The sequence below is a fragment of the Crinia signifera genome, chromosome 1 (assembly GCF_055691185.1).
Source record: "Crinia signifera chromosome 1, ASM5569118v1, whole genome shotgun sequence".
Classification (NCBI taxonomy): domain Eukaryota; kingdom Metazoa; phylum Chordata; class Amphibia; order Anura; family Myobatrachidae; genus Crinia; species Crinia signifera.
In genome coordinates this window covers 277,944,396-277,970,310 of record NC_139217.1, presented here as the reverse complement: position 1 = coordinate 277,970,310, position 25,915 = coordinate 277,944,396, and the positions used below count along the sequence as shown (strand labels likewise).

At 43.6% G+C, this 25,915-nt stretch overlaps 1 protein-coding gene across 1 annotated transcript in view; it reads right to left on the bottom strand.

Annotated features, from left to right (window-relative positions):
* Positions 1 to 25,915, bottom strand: part of SH3GL2 (SH3 domain containing GRB2 like 2, endophilin A1) — a 170,872-nt gene that overhangs the window by 27,484 nt on the left and 117,473 nt on the right. The window contains exons 2-6 of the mRNA XM_083184428.1: positions 18,874 to 18,942; positions 11,424 to 11,496; positions 9,075 to 9,218; positions 2,988 to 3,121; positions 1,297 to 1,455 (exon numbers count right to left, since the gene is read on the bottom strand). Coding sequence (XP_083040554.1) covers positions 1,297 to 1,455; positions 2,988 to 3,121; positions 9,075 to 9,218; positions 11,424 to 11,496; positions 18,874 to 18,942 — 579 coding nt within the window. The remainder of the gene's footprint in view (positions 1 to 1,296; positions 1,456 to 2,987; positions 3,122 to 9,074; positions 9,219 to 11,423; positions 11,497 to 18,873; positions 18,943 to 25,915) is intronic.

Here is a 25,915-nt window from a genome sequence, read left to right as displayed (position 1 = left end):
CAGTTGAAAAACACATGGGGCGGTATTCAATGAGGCAGAATCGCCAAGTTTTATGGCGATTCTGTGTTTTTTTCGTGTGTGCCGGCGATTTTTGGAGCTGAAAAAGCGAATCACCCTATTCAATGACCTCTATTCGCCGATGACGACCGGTGAATGAAGCCCCAATCGCCAAATGTTATTCTCTACAAATCGCCGTTTTTTGTCTATAGGAATTTTCATGGGGATTCGCCGGTAGTCGACGGGAATCACCATGAATCGCCAAAAGTGTATTCAATGAGAAGTTGGCGATTCTTATTTCTTGTTTCATATCGCCGTTCCTCACCGAGTGTCCCTCGTCATCTTTTTGTGGTGAACTTTTATAGGAACCTGTGAAATAATTGGTTTTAAGTGTTCAATTTAACTCTGCAAGTGTAATGTATTATTATTTGCTGCCCTTGTGTGATGTGATGGTCGTAGAAGTGCTATACAAATATATATTTAATTTTTTCTGGTATTTTTTTTTTCTCCCACAACGCACTGTTCTTACCCATGGTGCACCTCACTTACCCATGATTCTCCTCCCCACCTCACTCCTTCGTTTGGCCTTTGAGGAGATTACACAGCTTTTGCAGTCTGCTGTATTGGAATCGTTTTTTCAGGGTAATTTGCATTTTTCTTGCATTTCACTGCAATTTCTTACAGTACTGAAGCTGTTTAGGGAAACGCCGGATTGGCTGAGAATCGCCGTTGGGGGCGGCGATTCTCAGCCACGTTGAATAGGGTGACACAGCTAGTCCCGGCGACTCCCGACGCTTGGCGAATCGACGTAAAAAACCGGTGAATGGCTGGCGAATGTAAAATCTGAATCGCTGTGACCAACGTATCAGGTCATTGAATACCGCCCATGGATTGGCACATTTTTTCATCTAAATTGTGCCTGTTTTACACTGTTTAATCATTATTATGCAGTTTTGACTTTCAAAAAAGTGAACCTGAATCGGCAAAAAATGAATAAAAACCGACTGAAAACATCCGCAATTGAACACAAAAGTTTTATTTTTTTTGACTAGCCAAGAAAAACTGCCATAATTAAATACCTCCCCATAGTACAGTAAATGCAACATCTTTTTGAGGTGAAAGCAGAAGATTATATAAATTATGAGTTAAATTCCGGATTTACATATGTTTTGTATCATTTCAATTATGTTTTACTTGTAAGAGTAATATTTATTTAGTATTACCGTAAATGTAATAGGAACAGCATGGACATTGTGTAAAATAAATAGTTTTAGCAGAGAATACACAGTAGGGTCTTACATCCATTTCCAAAAGATTAAACATGCTCGATTCTGCAATTTCTTTGGACTCATCAAATTTCTCTAGAGCCTGACGAATCTCATCATCTGTGATCTTGCCTTGCCGCTTCTTTTTGTAATCAAAGTCCAGGCGCCTACCTTCCAACTTTTTTAAGTGATGCTAAAAAAAAAAAAAAAAAATTATGACTGCTTTAATTACACAAATATAGGTTATACTGCATTTAGCACTGCTGAGTAGCTTGAAAAAAATTATATTTAAAATACAGGTTTCAATGTTTACTATTGAAGTATGAAAGTTGCCTTTCCTCCAACTTTGGAGTACCAGAAATCAAAATAGGGAGCATAACCTCATGCTAATGGAGATATGGACACACCTTGGGGTCATGCCAGCCACTTTACTAGCATTACGACCCTACCCTTCCATCCAATAAACCAAATTTCTTATCTCCAGTCCTCAATTACCCCCAACAGGACATGTTTTGTATATTTTATTAAGGATGCACAGGTAAGTTCATCTATTTTGCTGGGTCAGTCATTATCCTGCCTTCTTCTATAAGACAGAAATCCTTAATATGTGACCAGATGGGAAAATTTGAGGATTATTGCAGGGGTTCTCAAATTCAGTCCTCATTACTACCTGTTTTTGTAGCACATCTTCACCATCCTCTCTTCTATACAGAGCAGAAGTGAATCTCGTTTATTTTCTGCCCTGCAGGACAAAAGTTGTCCCCATCAGGCCGGTCTTGCCTACAATGGGACAGTTGGGTGGTACCTTATATCTTTTTAAGCTGAATTTTTAACTGCAAATGCCATGCTACAACTCAGTGTTCTGGTATTTACTTAAAAGCTCCAATCATCTGATCATATTGTACATCTTCCTCAACAGACAAAGACAACATTTGAGTTTGCAGCATAAATTATTATGATTGGAGCAATTGTAGAGTGTGTTTACAGAATAGACAAACAAAAATACAATAGAACATAATGAATAATCAGTGTATTAAACAGCATAATAGGCTTGTGAAGGTAAATCCATTAAAGAGCAGTCTTGGGTTCAGAACTAATGACACAAAGATTAAGAATCCCTTCCACATTGTTTTTAATCTCATGCCATGCTGAATGCTTCTTTAGAAATAGATTATACAGCCAAATTGAATTTGCTCCTTGACCATTGCTTATCAACCTCCATTAGAAAGAGTGAGTGAGAATGAGAAATAATAGTGAGTACACACGGTTAGATGTGGAATTCGATTCGATCTGGAATTTCATTCGATTTCGATTTGATTTCTACTATATAGTCTTGCCTGGAAACACTATTTTTCTTTTCAATTTCCACTAAACGTGAATCGGGACACAGCTCTCCAGACTTTATTAATGTTCCTGAAAGTGAGGACTCTGGTCACTTTCCACTCCACTGCTTACAATATGTCATGCTGAGATACTATACACAAGTCCAAGTGATAGCACCTACTATTATTAGCTGCTAATGTGCTGCTGACAAATGTAGATTAAGGGATTGCATTTCATCTTTTCACACTTTGCCATTGACTGAATTACAGGCAGCAGCACATCATGTTATCCTCAGAAAATACATATATACTGTTATAAAAACCTTTGAAATACATTTAAAAGAAATATATTAATATTAGAGCTATTGCAGGGTCTCTTATATATTTGTTTAAATATATATACCTGGATTTCCTTTAGATCTTTGTCGTGCAGGTTTTGTAGTGGATCTATGAAGTTTTGCTTCACATCAATGTCTAAGGAGTCTTTGATATCAGAAAGTTCTCTCATAGATTCTCCTACATCAAGAAGAGCTGGGCCTGGAGGCAAACAATGTATTTTTAAATGATTAATTCAGGTTCTAAAACAGGTAACAGGTCATACGTATGAAGTAAACTCCATAGGTAGCTCCCCACATTTTCCACATTTGTCTATTCCTTGCTGCTGAACCCTACTCTGTCTTAGTGAGGGATTCAATAAGCAATGAGGTAGCCTTGCGAGTTATGATGCTTTGGTTAATGATCTGAAAAAAATTGCATTATTGTTATTACTATAGTTACTGTTCTGTATGGGGCCAGATTAAGCCATCAGGTTACCAGGGGCAGTAAAGATAGCATATGCCCTCCCTTGTTTTCATCACCAACCCCGGGCAGGAAAGAGGCAGAGGTACATATGTGGAGGGGAATAATAGTGCATAGGGGAGGAAGAGGGCAGAGGCACAAATGAGGAGGGAGTCAAAAGTAACATTGGTGAGGCAGAGTGGAGAGGTACATATATTGGGGTGGAGGGGAAATTATTGGTTCACATGGGGAGGTATGAGAAAGAGACATCACAGTAAGTGGGGTCAGAGGCACACTTGGGGGGGGGGGGTAGGGAGCATGGGAAAGACTTGCCTATTTTACTGATGTAAAATGTGTGATGTGCTAGTAAATGAGAAGCATTAAGGAATGATTGGGAGTGGACATATGTAAAGCAATAGCTGTGAATATTTCCTGAAGTTGGAAAGCTTCTATGAAAGCCCAGCTTCTGCACTACCACTCTTGGCCATTGTGTTCAATGTAGTGCACTACCATTCTTCTCTTACTGAAATTGTTGGTCTAAAATAGTCACTGCGCAGCTCCTTTTTGTCAAGAGAGGGAAAGAGAAACAATGTGTGTGTGTGTGTGTGTGTGTGTGTGTGTGTGTGTGTGTGAGTGTGAGTGAGTGAGTGAGAGAGAGAGAAAATGGGGAAAGACAGTGGGAAGGATAGGAGAAAGCGAAGAGAGAGGGGAGGAAAGTGTGATATAGTGTGTCAAAGAGACAGGACATGGTGTCAGGGAGCAAGACAGTGTCAGAAAGAGGGAGAGGGTTTGGCAGTGGCAGACAGATAGAGACACACAGTGGTGGAGAGAGGGACACACACAGTGGCAGAGAGAGCGACAGACACACTGTGGCAGAGTGAGAGAGAGAGAGACACAGTGGCAGAGGGCGGGATGTATTAACATACATTGCCGCACCTCGCCAGGTCTCAGTCACCTCCTTTGCTATGCAGCGTCCCCGGCGTCCCCACCTCCCCCCTGCAGCCAGAAGGACATCCCCGGGAGGCTGCGGAGATAGAAGCCCATAGGCTTCTATAGGGTATCGCCACCCAAAGTTGGCAATACCCTGCCCTGCGGTGACACAGCGGCCGGGTTTTAGTACATATGAAGATGCAGCAAAACGGGTGTTTTACCGTATTTTCAGCATAGTACAGTGGTGATCGAACGTTTGGGCACCCCAGACAAAAATTCATTTTAATGTGCAAAAAGAAGCCAAGGAAAAAATGGAAAAACCTCCAAAAGACATCAAATTACAGATTAGACATTCTTATAACATGTCAAAAAAAGTTTGATTTTATTTTCATCATAATTTACACTTTCAAAATAATAGAAAACAAAAAATGGCGTCAGCAAAAGTGTGGGCACCCTGCAGAGTTAATACCTTGTACTGCCCCCTTTGGCAAGTATCACAGCTTGTAAACGCTTTTTGTAGCCAGCCAAGAGTCTTTCAACTCTTGTTTGCCCATTCTTCCTTACAAAAGTCTTCCAGTTCTTTGAAATTCCTGGGCTGTCTGTGACGCACTGCTCTTTTAAGATCTATCCATATATTTTCAATTATGTTGAGGTCAGGAGATTGTGAAGGCCATGGCAAAACCTTTAGTTTACGCCTCTTGATGTAATCCACCGTGGATTTTGAGGTGTATTTAGGATCATCATCCATTTGAAGAAGCCAGCCTCTCTTTAACTTCAGATTTTAAACAGATGGCATGAAGTTAGCGTCCATAATTTGCTGGAATCTTATTGAATCCATATTTCCTTCTACTCGTGAAATGTTCCCTGAGCCACTGGCTGCAATACAACCCCAAAGCATGATTGAACCACCCCCATGCTTAACAGTTGGACAGAGGTTTTTTTTCATTAAAGTCTGTGCCCTTCCTTCTCCAAACGTACCTTTGCTCATTCCGGCCAAAAAGTTCTATTTTAGCCTCATCGGTCCACAGAACTTGATTCCAAAATGCATCAGGCTTGTCTATATGTTCATTTGCAAACTTCAAACGCTGATTTTTGTGGTGAGGATGCATAAGAGGTTTACTTCTGATGACTCTTCCATGAAGACCATATTTGTACAAGTATCTTTTTATAGTGGAATAGTGTACCACAACTCCAGTGTCTGCCAGATCTTCCTAGAGGGATTGTGTAGTCAAATGTGGATTTTGACTTGCATTTCTTACAATCCTGCAAGCTGTTCTGTTTGATATTTTTCTTGGACTTCCAGATCTTGCTTTAACTTCCACTGTTCCTGAAGACTGCCACTTCTTAATTACATTCTGAACAGAGGATATTGGCATCTGATAATGCTGTGCTATCTTCTTATAGCCTTCTCCTGCTTTCTTCTTATAGCCTTCTCCTGCTTTGTGAGCGTCAACTATTCTCAGTTTCAGTGTTCTACACAACTGCTTAGAGGAACCCATGGTTCTGATTGTTGGGGACAAGGTCAGTTGAGTCTGGGCTTTTAAAAACGTTGAGATTGACTTGACTAGTCTTTCCAGACGATGATTGAGAACAAAACATGACACTGCCAGGTCTCAGCTATCCAAAGGGGGCGGTGCATGCTATAAACTCTGCAGGGTGCCCAAACTTTTGCAGATGCCATTTTTTTGTTTTCTGTTATTTTGAAAATGTCAATGATGGAAATAAAATCAAAATGTTTTTGAATGCCTTTTGGAAATTTTTCCATCTTTGCTTGGCAGAAAGCACATTGAAATTAAATTTTGCCTGGGGTGCCCAAACTTTCACTCCACACTGTAAATCCCGCCCAGAGAGAGAGAGAGAGAGAGAGAGAGAGAGAGACGCAGTGGAAGAGCGAGAGAGAGAGACACGCAGCAGCAGCAGAGAGAGAGAGAAACCGTGGCAGAGAAAGAGAGAGACCGTGGCAGAGAAAGAAAGAGACCGTGGCAGAGAAAGACAGTGGCAGAGAAAGAAAGAGACCGTGGCAGAGAAAGACAGTGGCAGAGAAAGAGAGTGTCCGTGGCAGAGAAAGAGAGAGAGACCGTGACAGAGAAAGAGAGAGACCGTGGCAGAGAAAGAGAGAGACCGTGGCACAGAAAGATAGAGAAAGGCCGTGGCAGAGAAAGAGAAAGACCGTGGCAGAGAAAGACCGTGGCAGAGAAAGACCGTGGCAGAGAAAGAGAGACTGTGGCAGAGAAAGAGAGAGAGACCGTGGCAGAGAAAGAGAGAGACCGTGGCAGAGAAAGAGAGAGAGACTGTGGCAGAGAAAGAGAGAGACCGTGGCAGAGAAAGTGAGAGAGACTGTGGCAGAGAAAGAGAGAGACCGTGGCAGAGAAAGAGAGAGACCGTGGCAGAGAAAGAGAGAGACCGTGGCAGAGAAAGAGAGAGACCATGGCAGAGAAAGAGAGAGACACCGTGGCAGAGAAAGACAGTGGCAGAGAAAGAGACCGTGGCAGAGAAGGAGACCGTGGCAGAGAAGGAGACCGTGGCAGAGAGAGACACACAGTGACATACAGAGAGAGAGAAAGAGCGAGATAGTGGCAGAGAGAGAGAGACACACATACAGTGGCAGAGAGAGAGAGACACACACAGTGGCAGAAAGAGAGACACACACAGTGGCAGAGAGAGACACAGTGACATACAGAGAGAGAGACACACAGTGACATAGCGAGAGAGAGAGGCACAGAGGAATAGCGAGAGAGAGAGGCACAGTGGCATAGCGAGAGAGAGAGGCAGTGGCATATAGAGAGGCAGTGGCATATAGAGAGGCAGTGGCATATAGAGACCGTGGCATATAGAGACCGTGGCATATAGAGACCGTGGCATATAGAGAAAGAGAGAGAGCGTGGCAGAGAGAGAAAGAGAGAGAGCGTGGCAGAGAGAGAAAGAGAGAGGGTGGCAGAGAGAGAGGGTGGCAGAGAGAGAGACCATGGCAAAGAGAGAGACCATGGCAGAGAGAGAGACCATGGCAGAGAGAGAGAGAGAGAGAGAGAGACTGTGGCAGAGAGAGAGAGAGAGAGAGACCATGGCAGAGAGAGAGAGAGAGACTGTGGCAGAGAGAGAGAGAGAGAGTCCGTGGCAGAGAAAGAGAGAGTGGCATAGAGAGACACAGTGACATAGAGAGAGAGAGAGTGACACAGTGGCATAGAGAAACACACAGTGGCATAGAGAGAGACCTTGGCATAGAGAGAGTGGCATAGAGAAAGACGGTGGCAGAGAGAAAGAGAGAGTGGCAGTGAGAGAGTGAATAAAACTGCACACTGGGCCAAGGAGAGGGTGCTGTGACAGTGGCCGCTCTCTACGGTGGCAGGGTGGGGGGAAGAGGAGAGTTTTGGGGCAGAAAGTGACTGGATGCAAGATCAGCTGTGGGCCCTGGAAACAGCTCGGGCCCCACTGCACATTTGGCATGGTATCAAACTGGTTGCACAATCGGGGACAGAGAGTGGTGGTAAATGGCATACATTCCAGCTTGGGTAAGGTCCAAAGTGGAGTCCCGCAAGGTTCAATATTGGGACCCACCTTGTTTAATATATTAATTAATGATATTGGAAGTGACACTGGGCCAGATTCTCTAAGCTTCAACAGTGATAAAATGGAGAGTGATAAACAGCCTGCCTGACATTTTTCAAACACAGTCTGTGACATGGCAGGTAGGAGCTGATTGGCTGGCTGTTTATCACTCTCCATTTTATCACTTTTGAAGCTTAAAGAATCTGGTCCATAGTGAGTAAAATTGCAATATTTGCAGATGACACGAAGTTGAGTAAGGAAATTAACTCAGGAGAGCATGTGGAAACACTACAAAGTGACAAATAAGCTGGAAAGGTGGCCCAAAAGGTGGAAAATGCAGTTTAACATTGAAAAATGTAAAGTAATTCATTATGGGAACAAAAATGAACAAGCTACTTATAGGCTAAATGGAGTTATTATAGGAAATTCTGCTGTAGAGAAGGACTTGGGGGTCATCATAGATGAAAAATTGGCTAATAGTGCACACTGCTGAAGTGCAGCAGCAAAAGCAAACCGGACACTGCCATGCATTAAAAGGGGAATGGATTTAAGGGATGCCACGGTGATAGTGCCTCTTTGCAAGGCATTGGTGAGACCACACTTGGAATATTGTGTTAAGTTCTGGGCATCACACCTTGAAAAGATCATAAATGAATTGGAACAGGTACAGAGAAGGGCGACTAAGCTAGTAAAAGGTCTCGAATAACAAGAAAACAAAGACAGTCTAACCAGGGTGAATATGTTTTCACTGGAGAAACGGAGGTTGAGAGGTGATATGATTAGTATGTTCAAATATAGGATTGGGAATCATATGGAACTGGGAGATGATTTGTTCACTAACAGGCTCATACTTAGGACCCGCGGGCATGTACTGAGGCTCGAGGAAAATAAATTCCGAACTAAATTATGATGAATATTCTTTACCATTAGAGCAGTAAAATTCTGGAACTCCTTGCCGGTGGGGGTGATTACAGCAACTACTGCTAATTAATTTAAATCAAAACTGGATGCATTTTTGGCCACTAGGGGAATTCTATAGATGTGACTTAATCAAGTCAATAGTTACAAGTTATAGGTTGAACTCGATGGACTAACGTCTTTTTACCGCCTTAATTACTATGTTACTATGTATATCATGTGCTCATATCATGATCATCCTTGCATACACAGCACTACATGCACAATACAATTTAACAAGTGAAAGTCTAATAAATAAATATATTAAACAAAACATTACCAAAGTTTGAGTCGTCTCCAATTTCTCTCCCAAACTTTAACATTGCTTCTGATAACAAGGCTTCAGCTTGGGGGTACCCAGGTCCTTTTTCTTGTCCTCGAATCTTTGACATTGTGTTAATCATGCTAAGTTTAGCTCGAGAAGCTATAGATAAAAAAGGACAAATACAAAAACACAGACATTATAAAAAGTTGGATTTCACATCATGTGAAAATAAAAACAAACATTCAACATGGTATAAGCTACAATATAATACTAGCTTAAAGAACATGCCATGCTAACAAAAAGAACAGTTTAATGAATGTATGTAGATCAAAGTGTTCCACCCATGAGCATTAATGCAATGTATTGTATTAAGACCCTTCTACTACAGTCTTGACCACAGTGTGCCCTTACGCTGCCCCCCCCCACCACCACCTCGTTGACATGCTGCTAAGAACTTTTGTGTTTGCCATCATGCGTAATGGATATTACAGTGTATGCCATCATGTGTAATGGCCACTATGGTGTGTGGTATAATGTGTAAGAGGTATTACAGTGTGTTATAATGTTTAATTGTCATTATAACAGAATACTGTATGTAATGGGTATAGCAGAGAATAACGGGCGAGTTTAATGGGCGTAATCTTAGTGCAGTGTGCAATTTTTTATATACTGTATGTTTTTGGTTTTTGTTTGTTTCTTATGTAAATTTCTAATATAAATGTGCCCTCCAGATTGAAAAAAAGTGTCCTGCCTGGTGCTCAGCACCCTGCCTGGTGGTTAGCACCCTGCCCTTAAAAAATCCTAGCATGAATACTAACTATGTACGCTACACCTATCCTCATTGCAATACATATTAGGTTATACATAACGCGTTAGCTCCTTGTGACTCTTTAGGGACAGGCATCTTTTTTGCAGTTAAATAGTCTTATTTGCAAAATGGATGCACAAGCAGCTTCTTCTGACTAAAAGGATATCTGGTATGTCTACATTCATAGTGTGACTGGAGATGATTAAGAGTTGATTGCAAAATCTTTCTTATATGGGCAAAACCAGTGCCGTAACTACATATTTTGGTTAGATACCTTTATAAGTATAGCCAGCATTTACTTAAAGTAAGCTTCATGTAAGCTTCTACTGCTAAAACCTATGCACCAAAGGTGAATCCATAGAAGCTACACTTCACGGCTCTATAGAACATAGGGGATTCCACTTTTAAGAACTTGTATGTACTAGTGGACTCTAAGTTGAATATTACACCTACACTGTAAGGTCCTTTTGTTTACTTTTATAATTTATCTATGAGAAAACTGCATTACGTCGCTATAAGATCCTCAGTTTTGGATTCTGAAATTGCACGTATGTATATAGTAACATCAAAGTCGGCTCAACCACAGGTGGTTTTATTCTTTTGTATTAAAATATTTCTGGTGCCCTGTGCTAGAAAGGAATTGGTCCCCCACCATACAGAAATTGGAGACACTGCATGTACATTTTTTTAAGTAGTATGGCTTCATGAGGAAGGGGCATGATCACATAATAGTACCAATTTACATTACACCACACAGTAGTGTCCATTATTCATGTTACAATACAAAAAGCCACTTGTACACGCTGTTCCAGGTGCAGCCCCTTAGACACACTGTACGAGGTAGAGCCCCATAGACCCATTGCGCCAGGTAGAACGCCTTAGACACACTGCGCCAGATATATGTAGACACAGAAGTAGTGCCCCTTATGCATGCAATACCCACAAGACTAGTGCTGCTTATGCAAACAATGCCCACAGAAGGAGCATCCCCCAGTGTCAGCCCTGTCCCCCTTGCCCCCCCCCCCCCAGTGTCAGCCCTGTCCCCTTTGCCCCCCCCCCCCAGTGTCAGACCTGTCCCCCTTCCTCCAGTATCATCCCTGCCCCCCTCCCCCAGGGTCAGTCACCCCCCCCCCCCTTCCCCCAGTGTCAATCATGCTCCCCTACCTCTGTGTCACTGCTATCACATCTCCTCATCCCATTGTGTTGGGGAACATACCAGTGCATCATTTTGACACTCCCCCTTTGTTTCTCAGCTGAGCAGATCCCATGTGTATAGGACACACAGTGCAGTGCAGAGGAACACACAGTCACTGGCTCTAGCACTGCCAGGGCTGTAGGTGTGTGCCAGTGAATGTGCCCACAGTCCAAATGCATCGTGGGCAAGGCACAGCTGGCACACACCTTGTTACGGTCCTGAGCAAAACCATGTGCACTGTAGGTGGGGCAAATGTAACATGTGCAGAGTCTGAATATTTCCCTACGTCAGATTGTTTTTGCCCCTTCTCATCTCCTTTTCTTTATTTATTTTTAAATAATTATTATTAAAAGGTGATTACCTGGATTAGGTTGGAGATACTCGATTGACTTGGTCATTATTTCCATGACAGCCCTACTAGTCACATCAACTTTCTAAAACACAAAAAAAGAGAAGAATAGAAAGTAAAAGATTTGAACACAAATAAAACATTAATTGTAAGTACCGTAGTTTGTATTTTGAATGTATTAATACATTTATTTCATGGCTAATTGCATTATCTATCTATATGTGGTGGCACTCTGCTCATTATTACAATAACCTGATGCTTCCATCTGCAGATTACATAGAAGGGCTGCAGCAGTACTACAAATATAGAACCTTCATTGAGTACAGTGGCCAGGGATGTATGGGAAAGACAGCAGGACATACGACATAATGACACACAGAATATCAGTGACTTCGGACTCCCAAGGACCACATGTAGTGCTGTGAGTAAGGGGTCGCTGTGATGCACCTGGCTGCATTATGTATGTCACAGCTCCAGTCAGAGTGGTGTGAGCCATAATTGTAGAAGCCGCTTTGTTGTGGATATAATTATATTCCTGGGTTATGAAAAGAATTACACATCACAGGATTGCTCACAGCAAACTATTAAAGTGCAGTTTCTCACATTTCCTCTGTGCTGTCTATTTGTAATTTTCTTTGTGCTCCATAATTAACTTAGACATTTTATCACCAACTTCACGGCTATCCTTTGTTGTTTCATTATTATGGTTAAAATCTGTAAAAAGGTGCAATTTTCTTCATTATCTTTTATTTAGCAGCACATAGCAAGTACTCACATATCACAAGCAGGGGGAGGAAGGGACTGCTATTCAGTTCCTTGCTGACGACATGTTTCAGTGACTAATGGGGCAGACACAAGTGATTTAGGGGCATTTTCTAAGTGATCTGACTGGTTCGCTTAGAAAATGTCCCTACATCGCTTCAGGTCTAGGGGCCATCCACGTGTGTCTCTATCACCAGTGATTAATAGCCAGCATGCTGGCTATTAATCAGTCTTACCAGAGAACACTGGCTCTGACAGATCGCTCAGGACACAGCGCTGACACATCGGTGTATGCGGCACGATCTTGTTGAGTGTTCTGAGCAACCGAGCCTTACTCAGAACATCTCCACGTGCTAACATGCATCACGTCTAGATAGACCTGCTCAATATTACAGGGGTGATTAAAAAATGTAACTGGAAGATGGGTTTGTTATTATCTCATACTACTGCATCAAATGCAGAAAGCTCTAAATCATGCAAAAATAGGATTTTTTTCTGAGTGACTTAAGCAAAGTAGCTATTCCACAGATAATGCTGATGTAGGCTGAATCTGTATAAGAACAGAAAGGTGAAGGTATGCAAGTCTAATGTATCACTCATTAAATAATGGGTAACCAATGCAAGATAAATGACTTTGGGGGCTAGTCTGGTCCGTTAGCACAGACCATTTGTGCGCATGGGGACCGATGTTCGGTGTATGTGCATGCGCAGCCGCATTTCTGCACATGTGCATACAGACTATTCACCAAGATACCCAAGACAGCGGGTGGGGGCGCGGCCACGGATAGTCTCAGCCATGGGAATGCCTAGCACAGGGCGGAATCTGGTGGACTTGAAAGCTGCAAATTTGCAGCCTTGGGAATCAACCAGAATAAGGTCCTTTGTGTTTGGAATGGTTATTGGCGCTCACAGCAGCAATGCAAAGTTTATGAGAACTGCAGCACTAGGGAATTCCAGGGCGGCAGTTGTTAAAACTGTACACAGAGTGGACCAGCAGACAAAAAATTGTGAGCACTAGATCTGTGGCTACTTGATGCCCAAGCAGAATGGGCAACATTTGTCACACTCCCCCTCTTGGGATTAGGGTTTGGAGAACAGGTGTAGTGAAGTTGCTTCGGTTGTAGATATCCACACGTAAGTATTGATTTAATAATATTTAATCATGCAGTAAGTAAGAGTAATTGAATAAACATACAGATTTTGACCAACAGGGTCAATAGTGAATACACAACTATCACAGTACAATTTTTATTATTCCGGAACATGCACTGACGTCCAGTGTTCTCGTTATCCCTCTTGGTTCCGTACTTCTAACCACAATTCCTCCTACCTTTGTGGTTTGACGACAGCTTACAATATATAACACATAAAATGACTCTAACTTAATATTGAGAAATAAACCTATTCTGGATAGAATCAATCCAGTACTGATATGGGATTATTGTGCAATAATGAACAATTTACCCTCTATAAATGAATTAAATCCTATTCTATTCTTTTCTATTACAGGTTCCTATATTATTTGGACACAACTACAAACGGATATTTGGTAAGTATGTTCACCGTCACTGACAACAATGTAACAAATTATATGTTGCAACTGTACCTACAATAAAACTGTTATACTATTACTGTACTAAAGTAGTCCTTTGAATTATGTCCCTATGAAGTACTTGACAACTGAGTCTATACTGTTTAGGGATGTCTGCGATCTCGATTTTGCTGGTGGAATGGGTTTCCCCAGGCGACTGCGCCGGGTTTATCCCGTTATTCTATCTGCGTTGATCACAGTGGGTTTCCCCAGGCGATTGCGCCGGGTTTATCCCGTTATTCTATCTGCGTTGATCACAGTGGGTTTCCCCAGGCGATTGCGCCGGGTTTATCCCTTCTCCTCAATACACTCGCTTTGGTGTTTCCCCTGGCTTCCGTGCCGGGTTTATCCCTCCTTTTTGCTTTCCTACACTTGAGCTGAGCTTCTTTCTGCGCTGCAAGAAGAGTATACTGCCTGCAAGGGTATGGTTGAATGCGGGTCCTCCCCTGACACTCTGGGTCGGGTTTAGCCCGGTTGACAGATGAGCAACAGTCACCAGTAATGGCTGAACGATGCCTTAATAGTTCTAGGGACAGGCTAAACTCCCTGCGGCTTTCCCTCAACAAGGTTAATCAGTATTTGCATTCCCCTGCTGTTTTGTGCTGTTAATGTAGTGGTGCTCAGTGTGACAAATTACACTCACCACTCTTCCCAAGAACGGCTGCCAGCCTCTGTACCTGACACTGCAGACGGACACCCCTCCGTGTGTTAGCACCGCCTTCTGTCACACCTCCGGACAGCCTCTCCGTAATGGCGCCGCCTTCTGTGATGACGCACCAGGCCGGCCGCGCCTCTCTGCACTTAGCCGCCTCTTCAGCCTGGACGATCACCGGATGCCCCAGTCTCACTCCTGACCGTATGATGATCCCGCTGGACCAAAAAACACCGAGCTCCGGTAAGGTCACGTCGGTCTCCTTATCAGCGCCGTTATCTTACATCAGCTGCGCAGCTCCGGCAGTTTTAGTTATCTCCTGCTAACTACGCCACAGCCGTTAGTCCTGGTCAATTTTATCTCTTTTTCCTCGAGGCTCTTCCTTCCCCCTCTCTCCACGAGGCAGCCAGCTTTATTTATAAAGAGCTAACGGGCATAAGTTCTCCCCCCCCCCCCCCCGCTGTACGGGGTACATGGATGAGTCCTATGATATAGTTCCTGGAGTGACTAGTCCATTCTCCCCGCTGAAGGGGTGCACTGTCTTGACCATAAGGTCACCAGGTTATGCCATGTATATACAATATACAGCCCACTAAGCCTTCCTGGTATTCTCCCAGGCTTATCAAGTTTCATGTATTTCTACAATTATGTCATATTTACATATATACAAGGGTATGCAGGTAGAGGCTGCCACACATTGCATCAAATTACTTATAATCTGAATAAGGGACAAATACAGAAGGCAGCGTAACAGAGAATATGGTGCACCTTACACTACTGCTGATGTGCTGAGTGGGTGCATGTGGCTTGTACAGAGAGTTTTTCACTCTAAAGTGCATTTTAGTCATACAAATTAAACAAAATCGCTTAAAGAGCTTGCACTGATTTACTCAATATGTATCACTGGTACATCTGCGTGTAAAGGAGCCTGAACCTGTATATGAAGTGCTACAATGTAGCATTTGTGACTTATCACTACCGGCGTACTTCATCTGTGACTTTGTACATAATTAAAAACAATTTGTGTACAATTAAAGTCACAGCACACATCTCCGGTACAGACTAAATGGTGTTTTGCTTTGTCTGCAGTTTGAATTTATTTTAAAAGTAAAAGATGCTATGCTACACAGCCTGGGTGGCTTACTTGTGTAGGACAGGTACTGAATGGGTCATAGGGTCCACAGTCAAAGGCAGGTATTCAATGCAGTCGGCGAGGGGGTTAAACAGCGAGGATTGCAGAAAACCAGCGATCCTCGCTGTTTAACCCCCGCGCCGGCCGCTCGCTCTATTCAATGTTCTGGGGAAATCCTGATTCCCCCAATCAGCGAGACCCACGGCTAATGCAGAAAACTCGCTGTATTTAGCCGCGAGTCTCGCTGGTTCAGGAGCCGCATACGCCAATTCCCCCTGGCTTAAAAAATGGAGCGAGGGGGAATTGGCGTATGAGGGGGCTGCGTTGAATACTGACAGGGTGAGTGGTGACAGCAAGCAAGAAGCTCTGCACACTCTCGCGGCTCGCCCATAGCATTGAATACCCCCAAAAGGTCGACATGCACAAAGTTGTCAGGAATTTTTCATTCATTATACTAATCTTGACACCTGTGCAGTGAAACCTGAATTAATGTACCGTGTACACTTTGTCGCTCACCATGCTTTGGCCACACTTTACAGTTCCCAATCGGAGTCCACATAGATAATATAATATTAAAACGTAAAAAAAATTGACTTATTGCCTGTAGACCTGGATGCTGTTGAACTATTACCCGGGTCCCAAAGTAGGAAGCTGGTCCATACATCATTGGTAACTTACAAAAAGGGCAAAAAACCTCCAAGAACTTGGCATTAAAAGGAGTAATGTGATGTAATGTGAGGCTGCAAAGCAGAAGCACAGAGTCAAGTGAGCATGCTGAATCTGCTAAACATACACCAGGCCAAGCTCATCCACTACAATAGCACAAGAATAATGGAAGGGACCAGATACAGAAGAGTTTTCCCACTGCCTATCCAGGGTAGGATGCAGTACATTATTAAAATCTCAAAAAGACATTTAACCGGGGTATCCTGGGACAAACAAAAATCACTTGATTTCTTGAGTATAAATAGCAACGCTGACGTGGATAGTGGGGGTATGAAAAGGTCGGAGGATGCACACCGCTGCCCCTTGCCGGCTCGCTGCTTCCTCCGACCTTTTCATACCCCCACTATCCACGTCGACGTGGAGTTGATTTTATATAGTGTGGCGAGCGCAGCGAGCAACCGAGCCTGAAGCGTGGCGAGCGCAGCGCGCCCCGCGAGGGGACGCGCATTACTTCACAGGTATTACTGCGCATTACAGGTATTACAGTGCGTATTACTTCACAGGTATTCACAGATATTACTCGCTGCGCTCGCCACGCTTCGGGCTCGGAACCTTTCGGTTCGCCGGGTGCACGCACCCATGGTGGCGTGTTGGGGGGGGGGGGGCGGGGGGCGGAGATGGGCGTGGGGCGCCAGGCTGCCGCATTACCATATGGGAATGCCCAGCGTTCCATGGGCGTTCCCATGAGAATGCTGGGCGTTCTCATGGTAATGAGGCAGTGACGTGGGTGTGGGGGGCGGGTAGCTGACATCACCGGATGTCAGCTGCCCGTACATATCCATGCCAGCGTGCACGCAGATGTAAGTAACTAAAAAGTCACTTATATAGGCATGCACGCTAAACATCATTCGATGGTCGGTGACCATCGAAAGATGCAAAACATCCATTCGCAGCTGTTTGGGCGAATTCACAGCCTTGCGAATCAACCAGAATAACCCCCTTAGTCACGGGATGGTACCGGTATGCCGGAACTTGGGATGTAGACGGTCAGGAGACTGGAGGCAGCATACCGATGTGTAGAATTCAGTCACTTGGGTGGAAAGTAATCTAACCAACTACTCATCTAACCCTAACCTGTCCTTTTTGCAGTCTTTCCCTAAACACCACCATCACCACCACCACAGGCTAAGCACTAAGGGTGGTGGATATGGTAAAAACACACCTCTCCAAAGAAGCCTAACCCTAACCTACTCTATACTGCCTAAATCTAACACTTATCAGCTTTGGCATACTTTTATTTGGGATGCCGACAGTATGGATTCCAGCACTAGCATTGTGAGCAGTGTCAGAGTTACTATGCCAGTCTTCTCACCAGTGTCAGTATTCCAACTGCCATCACCCTGAATGCCAGTATGCTAACCGGATCCCTTAGACACAATTCCAAAAACACACACACACACACGCTCCTGCCCTTTCCTCCTCCTGAATCACTTCCCATATCTTGCCATTCTCAGTTAGGTCTTCCAATGCTCAGTCAGACTTCCAGCTCATCTTTCAAACTTTTCATTTTCCATGAACCTGTCCACAGTGCAACATCCAGCAGCCAGGACATTCTCCAGGGCAGCCAGAGAAACCCTACTGTGTGCTCTTTGGAAGCAGGCAGGACTTTATGACTTTCACATTGACATGTTCCTTCTAGCAGCTGCTGTGGGCAACAGTATTTGTGCTATGTCTTTGTTTCCTTACTTGCCAATTAGAAAAGGTGCTATTGAGCTAGTCAGCAAAGCAGTGGTTTCCAAAGCTCACACAGATGTGATCACTTACTCAATGTCTTCAGTAAGGTGGCAAGAGATTTGAAACAGAGGCTCCACTAGAAGCGAAACGTTACTGGTAAATTCCGATGTTTCTACTTTTCCTATCATGTACTACAATATAATAAATATCAAACCTAGTGTTAAGCTAAGAAGTAAAATAACTTAGGCCCTTATTCTGGTTGGTGCGGATATGTCCGCGTGCGTTCGTTCCGCCGATGTTTTGTGTTTGCGCATGTGCAGAGGCATATCTGCGCATGTGCGAAAGGGACATACGTCCAAATTCCGCATGAATTGTTTACACTACGAACAGGGGGAGGAGAGGGGCGTGAAGGGCTGTTTGGCCTCATTAACATATGCATACGCCCCGCGTTTCATTGGCGTTCCCATGAAAACGCTGGGCGTACGTATGCTAATGCGGCCGTGATGCACGTGTAGGGGGCGGACATATGACATTGCCGTATGTCAGCTGCCCACCCAGATCCCTGCTTTTGCATGGAGAAATGCCAGAGTGGTCTGAGCTCGCGGGACCTGCCTGACCACTCGGTCCTGCATTCGATGGTCTGCGACCATCGAATGATGGGGGAGGTTCCCAGAGATGGAGGAGGTGTATACATGAGAAATCCACATGTATCCGTGCGGTCAGCGGCTTACCGCATTCGGACGGAGTGAGCGATCCGTACGGAAGGCGGGGTTTAGGACGCACGGTCCGGGCCGCATATTCGGCTCTGGTCGCACAGACCAGAATAAGGCCCTTAATGAAAATGCAAAGAGTTAAATCAACTGATGAAAGATTGAGTTGAAACGTAATACAGAGGTACAATAGATGCAAAGAACAGTGTACTTACCCTCTCCATTTCTTTAAAGTCCACATCTAGCTTGGTGCCTTCAGCCCCTCCAACCTTCTCACTCACTTTCTGTAATAAAACCAGAATGAAAAAATCAATACACTTGACACAGACTAGTGTTGCCTCTCCTTAAAGAAATCACTTGTCAAAATTAACTTTTAACATGAAGTCTGCAACATCTCGGCTAATACAATTCCTTTCTACTTGTGTGAAAGGGCAGGTATGAAATTAACTTACATTACATTTAAACAATTAATGTCTCCATTGTTAATCATTTATGGTAATTAATAAAGAGCACTAGCCTGTAACACACAAAGTTTGTGACAATTAACCATACAATCTGATTATATCACCTTATAAAGGAGATAAAATTATCTAGACCTAAACCACTCCTGTCACAAAGCCTGATCTAGAAAAGGTCTAGGCATCCCCTTGGCACGACAATGTGGCAATGTCAGATTTTCGCCTGGACAGTCTATCTTCTAATATGTGCAGTGTTTTCCTCTCTTTTATCACCTAATTTCTCACAAAGGAAGCTTATTTTTGTTCACTAAACCTCTCCAAACCAGAGAGCCCAAGTGTGGCCTGCATACCCAGATTGTCTACCATAACGGAACTGCCGGGAGGATCTTGAAAATCAGGTGGTGCCAATTCTCACACATCCACATGCACCTGCCAGTGCCCACATCTATGTTCATACATACTGTATGCATAAGTCTTTCATTGCAACAGTGGTTGTCAGCATGCAGGCAATAAAATAATTATCTAGAGCACACTACCAACCAGACCAAAAGCATAGTTCCTTCCTCTGTGAGGTGTTGGGGGGGGGGGCAAGTAATAACAAGGGCAGGCCCGGGGACGAGGCTCCACAATCATGACATCGTGGCTCTGCCCCAGCTAGACCATGCCAAAAACCAGGCAAGGTATAGCAGGGGCAAGGCTACAGTGATGCAATTCAGTGTGAATCAAGTCATGGGGTCCCCTTTGGACTTCCCACTTGTACTTTGTTGTGAGCCAGAAACAGTACTCTCTTTTTTGGGGGACACAACTTTATAAAATGTATTTAAAACTTAACTTTTAATTTCAAAGGTATAAGAATAAAATACGACTCACAACATACTTATCAACAAACAAAACAAAAAGCTGGTTGCGAGAGGGGGGGCGGGGCCACGACGGCGTGTGTGTGAGGGAGGATGACTGAGCTGACCGGCGTCTCCATCCCCAGCCGGTAAAACCCTTCCCCACCCGTCCCACCTGTGCTGGCTTCCGGGCGGATGACCGTGATTGATGGACCCGCTGCTGACCTGCTTGCGACCCGCTGCCTGACCCGCTAATAACCCACTGGCCGCCGTCTGTGGAGCTGCCTCCTGGTCACGGCTGCGTGACGGGAGTCGGAAGGAGCGCTCGTGAGAGCACCAGCTGACTGAGAATTATTGGCCCCGTGTGCTAATTGCCGGAGCTCCTGACGACCCGCTGCTGACCCGCTGACGACCCGCTGGTGACCTGTACTAGGAGCTGCTCTCTGGTCACTGCACAACGGGGGACAGAAGGAGTGTTTGCCGAGAGCACCAGCAGACCCTGTTAGGGGGGAGAGGTTCGTGGCGGAGAATTGCTGCCCTGAGTGTTAATTGCCGGTGCTCCTCGACAGGGACCGGAGAAGCCCCGGTCAGATAACGTCGAGGTATCTGCCCTGCCCTTGCAATCTCCCTCCCTCCAACCTTCACTTGCTGGGCAGATACGTGCAGGAGCACTTACCTGCCGGACACCTGCACTGAACCTGCATTGCTGGCATACAATATTAAGCAGGGTGCAGGGGTATTTACCTGCTGGCTAGTTGTACTGAATCTCCGTTTGCTGGGCATATACTGCTGCTATTAAGCAGGAGTAATTACTAGCTGATTCCTTGCACTGAACCTCCAATTGCTGGACATTTACTATCGCTGGTGTGCAGGAGGTTGAACTGTTCGTTCCCTGCACTGCTGTCGAGGCAGAGGACCCTGCCCAGTGTATTGCTGGTGTGCATTTCTGGTGTCTTAAAATACCTGGACTCAGGGAACAAGGACATTCGGAAGAACGATAATAGACCTTCATACAAGCGGTTTCCCTGAGTAATACAGTACATCGGCTGCAGTGATCCCCATCAGATGCCAGCAATTCTTCTTTTAGGAGGAAAGTTTCAGGAGCCGCGGCCGGTGGGCTAAAAACATCGGATTGGTAAGTCCACACACACTTAGAGTTAATAGCTGATTGCTCGGTGGTCATTGTTTATTAAAACAGCTAAAAATAGGAACAACTCCAACGTTTTTATATCTTGAAGTCGAGTTCTATATCTTTACAGTATTTACCGAGGTATTATTGATTCAACCGGTAAAAATCTGTGTTATCGGATAAATGATAAAAGCCTAAGTGTGTTTGTGGTGAAGATAAAGGGTCTCTTGTGGTGGACCAGGTCACACTGGAAAGGAAAATTGCCTATCTATACATCAATAGTACTATAGACTGCAAATCTAATTGTGACACCCTGCTTGCGTATTAAACCTGCCCGGGAGTTGGATGGAGAAATACCTCAATTGCTATCATGCCAAAAGCAGGTCAGAACTCTGCGGCCGCGAGGTTGGAAAAATATGCCCGTACACAGGTACAGGTCCCGAGTGGCTCAAGGGAGAGCACCCCGCAGAGTACCCCTACTAAAAATGGGAACAGCTCACAGCAAAAAGAGGTTACTTTGTCACAAGTGTTGGAGGCAGTTACTGCCTGCGAAACTCGCTTATCAGAACAGATTAACAAAGTTCAATCCGATATTATGCTCCTGCGTGATGATGCACAGAAAATATGTGCAAGAGTAACGGAGGTTGAAACGCGAGTCTCAGAGATTGAAGATACTATAGGGCCTATGCAAACCCAGGTCAAATCCATCTCTGATCAATTAGTGGAGATGCGCAGCAAAATGTCCGACATGGAAGGACGGCTGCGTCGAAATAATATACGATTCGTAGGCTTTGAAGAAAAAGTGGAGGGGAACACGCCTGAAAAATTTATTGAGGACTGGTTGAAACAAAGCCTAGGAAATGAAGCTCTTTCCTCTTTGTTCTCTGTAGAAAGGGCACATCGAGTTCCCGGTAGAGCCCCGATTCCCGGTGGTCCTCCTCGTACCTTAATAGCAAAAATACTGCAGTCTAAAGATCGGGACAAAATTCTAAGACTTGCAAGAAATATGGGGGACTTAAGTTATAACGGCAAGAAAATCTCTGCCTTTCCTGATCTTCCACAAGATGTACAGAGGGAGAGAACCAGATTCCGTGATGTAAAGGCGAGACTTAGAGACCTGAGTATTAAATACTCTATGTTATACCCCACAAAACTTCGAATTGTCGCCAATGATGAGATCAAGTTCTTCCTCTCACCAGGGGAAGCCGCGGCATGGCTTGATAAAACGCATCCAAGCAAAAAACAGCTTGCACCAAATTGATTAAAACTTGCAATGCCCACAGTGTGGCAATAGTTCTTTTGCTATAAGTAGTGTCTGGAAAGTTATAATAACGTGATTTTAAGTTAGACGGTAGATCTTCATATAATGTAACAACTGTGTGAAAAAATAGTATCTAACTAAATCTATACTAATCAGGTGGGGAGTGGGTGGGTGGGAGGGATGGGACAAATGATAAGTGACAAATGGAGACGCCGGAGAGCCAGGCACGCCTATGATAGTGTGCCCGATAGTTAATTGCCCCCAACGAAAGTGGGGAAATAGAGAGTATCGGGATTTTGGTTGGGAGGTAGTTCTATAGGTATGCCTAGATGGGTAGGTGATACAGGGTGGGGGAGGGGGGTGGGGTCTATGTTGAGTGTTGTTTGTTCGTGTGTAGTCTATGCATCTAATCAGCAATCAAAGGGAGGAATCAGGGGAGAGGGAAATTGCATTCCATCCTATTCTTCGCAACCGGTACTGATGGTGGGCAATAAGAAAATTTGGATAAAGGTAGATCTGTATATGCCACCCCCAATCGGAAAACATGAATATCCGGTAGAGATTGTAGGCACTTGGGAATGGTAGGGTTTTTAACATGGAACGTGCGTGGCCTAAATGAGAAGACCAAGCGCTCCCTAGTGCTTAAATACTGTAAGTCCTCCGAGGTGGACATAATATGTCTCCAGGAAACCCATTTATATGGAGAGAAAGTACTGGCTTTGAGGCGACCTTGGATTGGTAGGTCCTTTCATTCTCAGTTTTCCTCATCTTCTCGAGGAGTCTCTATAATTATTAAGAAAAATACTGTTTTTGAACTTCTCGCATCTGAAATTGACCCTAGGGGCAGATTTATTTTCCTGAATGGGAGGGTTAACTCAATCAGATATTGCATTATGGCGGTATATATCCCCCCTCCCTTTGCATATGATGTCTTGAGGCAGGCAGTAGACTTTGTGGCTGCTCGCCCTGATACATATACAGTCTGTCTGGGTGATTTTAATGCAGTAATGAATATCAGTATTGATAGGTGGAACAGTAAAGGGGGAAGTACAAACAATAAAACTGGTTTGGCCGAATTCACATCTGAGGTTGATTGGTGGGATGTCTGGAGAGAAAGGCATCCTAGTAAGAATCAATATTCATGTTATTCTCCCTCGCATAAAACCTTCTGAGAATCGACATCATTTTTGTTTCTAGAAACTTGCTACAAAATATTTCTTTGATAGACTACAAGGCCCGTGGGATCTCTGATCACTCACCGGTGCTGATGTTAACAAACTCAGATTCTCAAGCGGGTTTTAGATATTGGAGACTCCATCCCTCATGGCTTACCCAGATTGAGGATGGGGAGGAAATGCGGGTAATGGTAGACGGCTTTTTTGGGGAGAACATCGACTCTGCAAGTTCAACCGTGGTTTGGGATACCTTCAAGGCCTTCACTCGAGGTGTATTAATGAAAAAAATAGCACAAGTCAAAAGTAATTGCCGTGAAGCTGCTCTGTCATTAGAAAATAGTACGATAGAATTGGAACAGAGATTCTTGCGGGAACAAACGGAAGCAGCCAGAATAGAATGGCTGGCGGCTCAGAGAGGTTGGGTGGAGCACCTACAAATTATGACGAACCATAGATTATTAAAAAACTCACATCAATTTTATTTGAACATCGATAAAGCTGGGAAATATACCGCCTATCTCTCTAAGCTAGATAAACCATCGAATATTGTAACTAAAATCTACTCGGGTACAGGGGTCATGCGGGTAACTGCTCCGGAAATTGCAGAGGTTTTTCGGGATCATTTCAGCGAAGTGTATAAATCCAAACTCACTCATGGGAGCCATAAAAAAAAAAAAAAAACAAACAAAACAAAAAAACCTTCAAAACATGAGTGATGTTTAAATTAGATCATGCACATGTAATAAAGACCTGAGATTTCCTCAGGAAAGGCCTGTGTCATCACAATTCAATTTCTTTATGATGACAGGCAGAGGGGGTTAAATAAACTGATATAAATATATCTAGATACTGGCAGTAGATATATTTATATCGGTGTCTTTAACCCCCTCTGCCTGTCATCATAAATTGAATTGTGATGACACAGACCTTTCCTGAGGAAATCTCAGGTCTTTATTACATGTCATTATAATATATGTAGAGTGCATGTTCTAATTTAAACATCACTCATGTTTTGAGGTTTTTTTTGTTTTGTTTGTTGATAAATGTGTTGAGACCTATTTTATTCTTATACCATTGAAATTAAAAGTTAAGTTTTAAATACATTTATAAAGTTGTGCCCCCCCAAAAAGAGAGTACGGTTTCTCTTCCATTAGTACTATTCAATTTTTACTCTCTGGGGAGCACTTCCACTTGCTATAAATCTATAATTCAGCCCCCGCCCCCCCCATTACAAAAATTGTGGAATCATATCTATACATATATACTTTTTGTATGGATTTAGTGCCACAGCTTGTGTATCGGTAACCTCCTAACTTCCCCATCCCCTCACTTGTAACTTTGTTGTGAGAGTCTGGGGTGGGATTTGCAGGATAACTCTGGGAAAAGAAGGGGACATATTTTTCAGGGGTGGCTACCCAATTTTCAGGATCATCCCAGCTATTCCAGGAGGGTAAGACAAGTATGACCAATAGTTATGTAATATCCACTTCAGGCATCTTTCTAATGATTTTGTGATCAACCCACTACTATAAATAAACAATTGCTTACTAAAGATGGTGTCTCTAGTCCGGGGTCCCTGACATTGTTGTAGGTTACATAGTGTACATAATTACCAATAGAATAGAACTTTCAATGGGGGAAGATTTATCAAATCTTCGAAAGAAAAAACATGGAGAAATATAAAACTACCAATCAGCTTCTGTCATTTTAAAGGTTATGGTAGTTAGAAGCTTATAGGTTGGTACGTTAGGCCTCCTCAAGATATAAAAAAATGATTCACGCATTTGTTACAAGTAACACCTTTACCATGTGGCTCAATATTTCCTCTCTCCTGGAAAAGTTTGGTAGGCTGGGGCGTTCTGCTCTACAAAAGACTGACCAGATTTATATTTACACTGATTTTACACAAAAGTTACACATGTAATAATGATTATCAACCTGACCCCACTTCTACCCACAAAACCCCCTTCACTCTACCTGGCTGCACCTGCACCAACATTTGCCAGTGGCCATATCTACCTGTGTAAATTTGTTGGGAAAGCCGAATATGTATGCAAGTTGTCTATGGGGTCAATCCAATTATGGGTGACACTCATTACTGTGAGTTAGAGAAACAACCGCTACTCTTTACAGAAGCTCAGAATTTCACAATTTTGTGAAATTCCGGGGGGAATTTTAAAGCAACGTATTTTAATGTTGTTGAAATTTAGCCATATTCCACCAGAGGGAGCTATTCTTTATACTTTTTTTTTTCTATTGTGCAGGTTATAGGAAAGTCTAAGCAGAAGTCAGCTTCCAATGTGCAATCGCCAATATGCTAAGCCTATTTTTGTGACATCTATATAAACCATGACACATCTGCAAATTCATTTCAAATCATTATGTAAATTCTGCATGT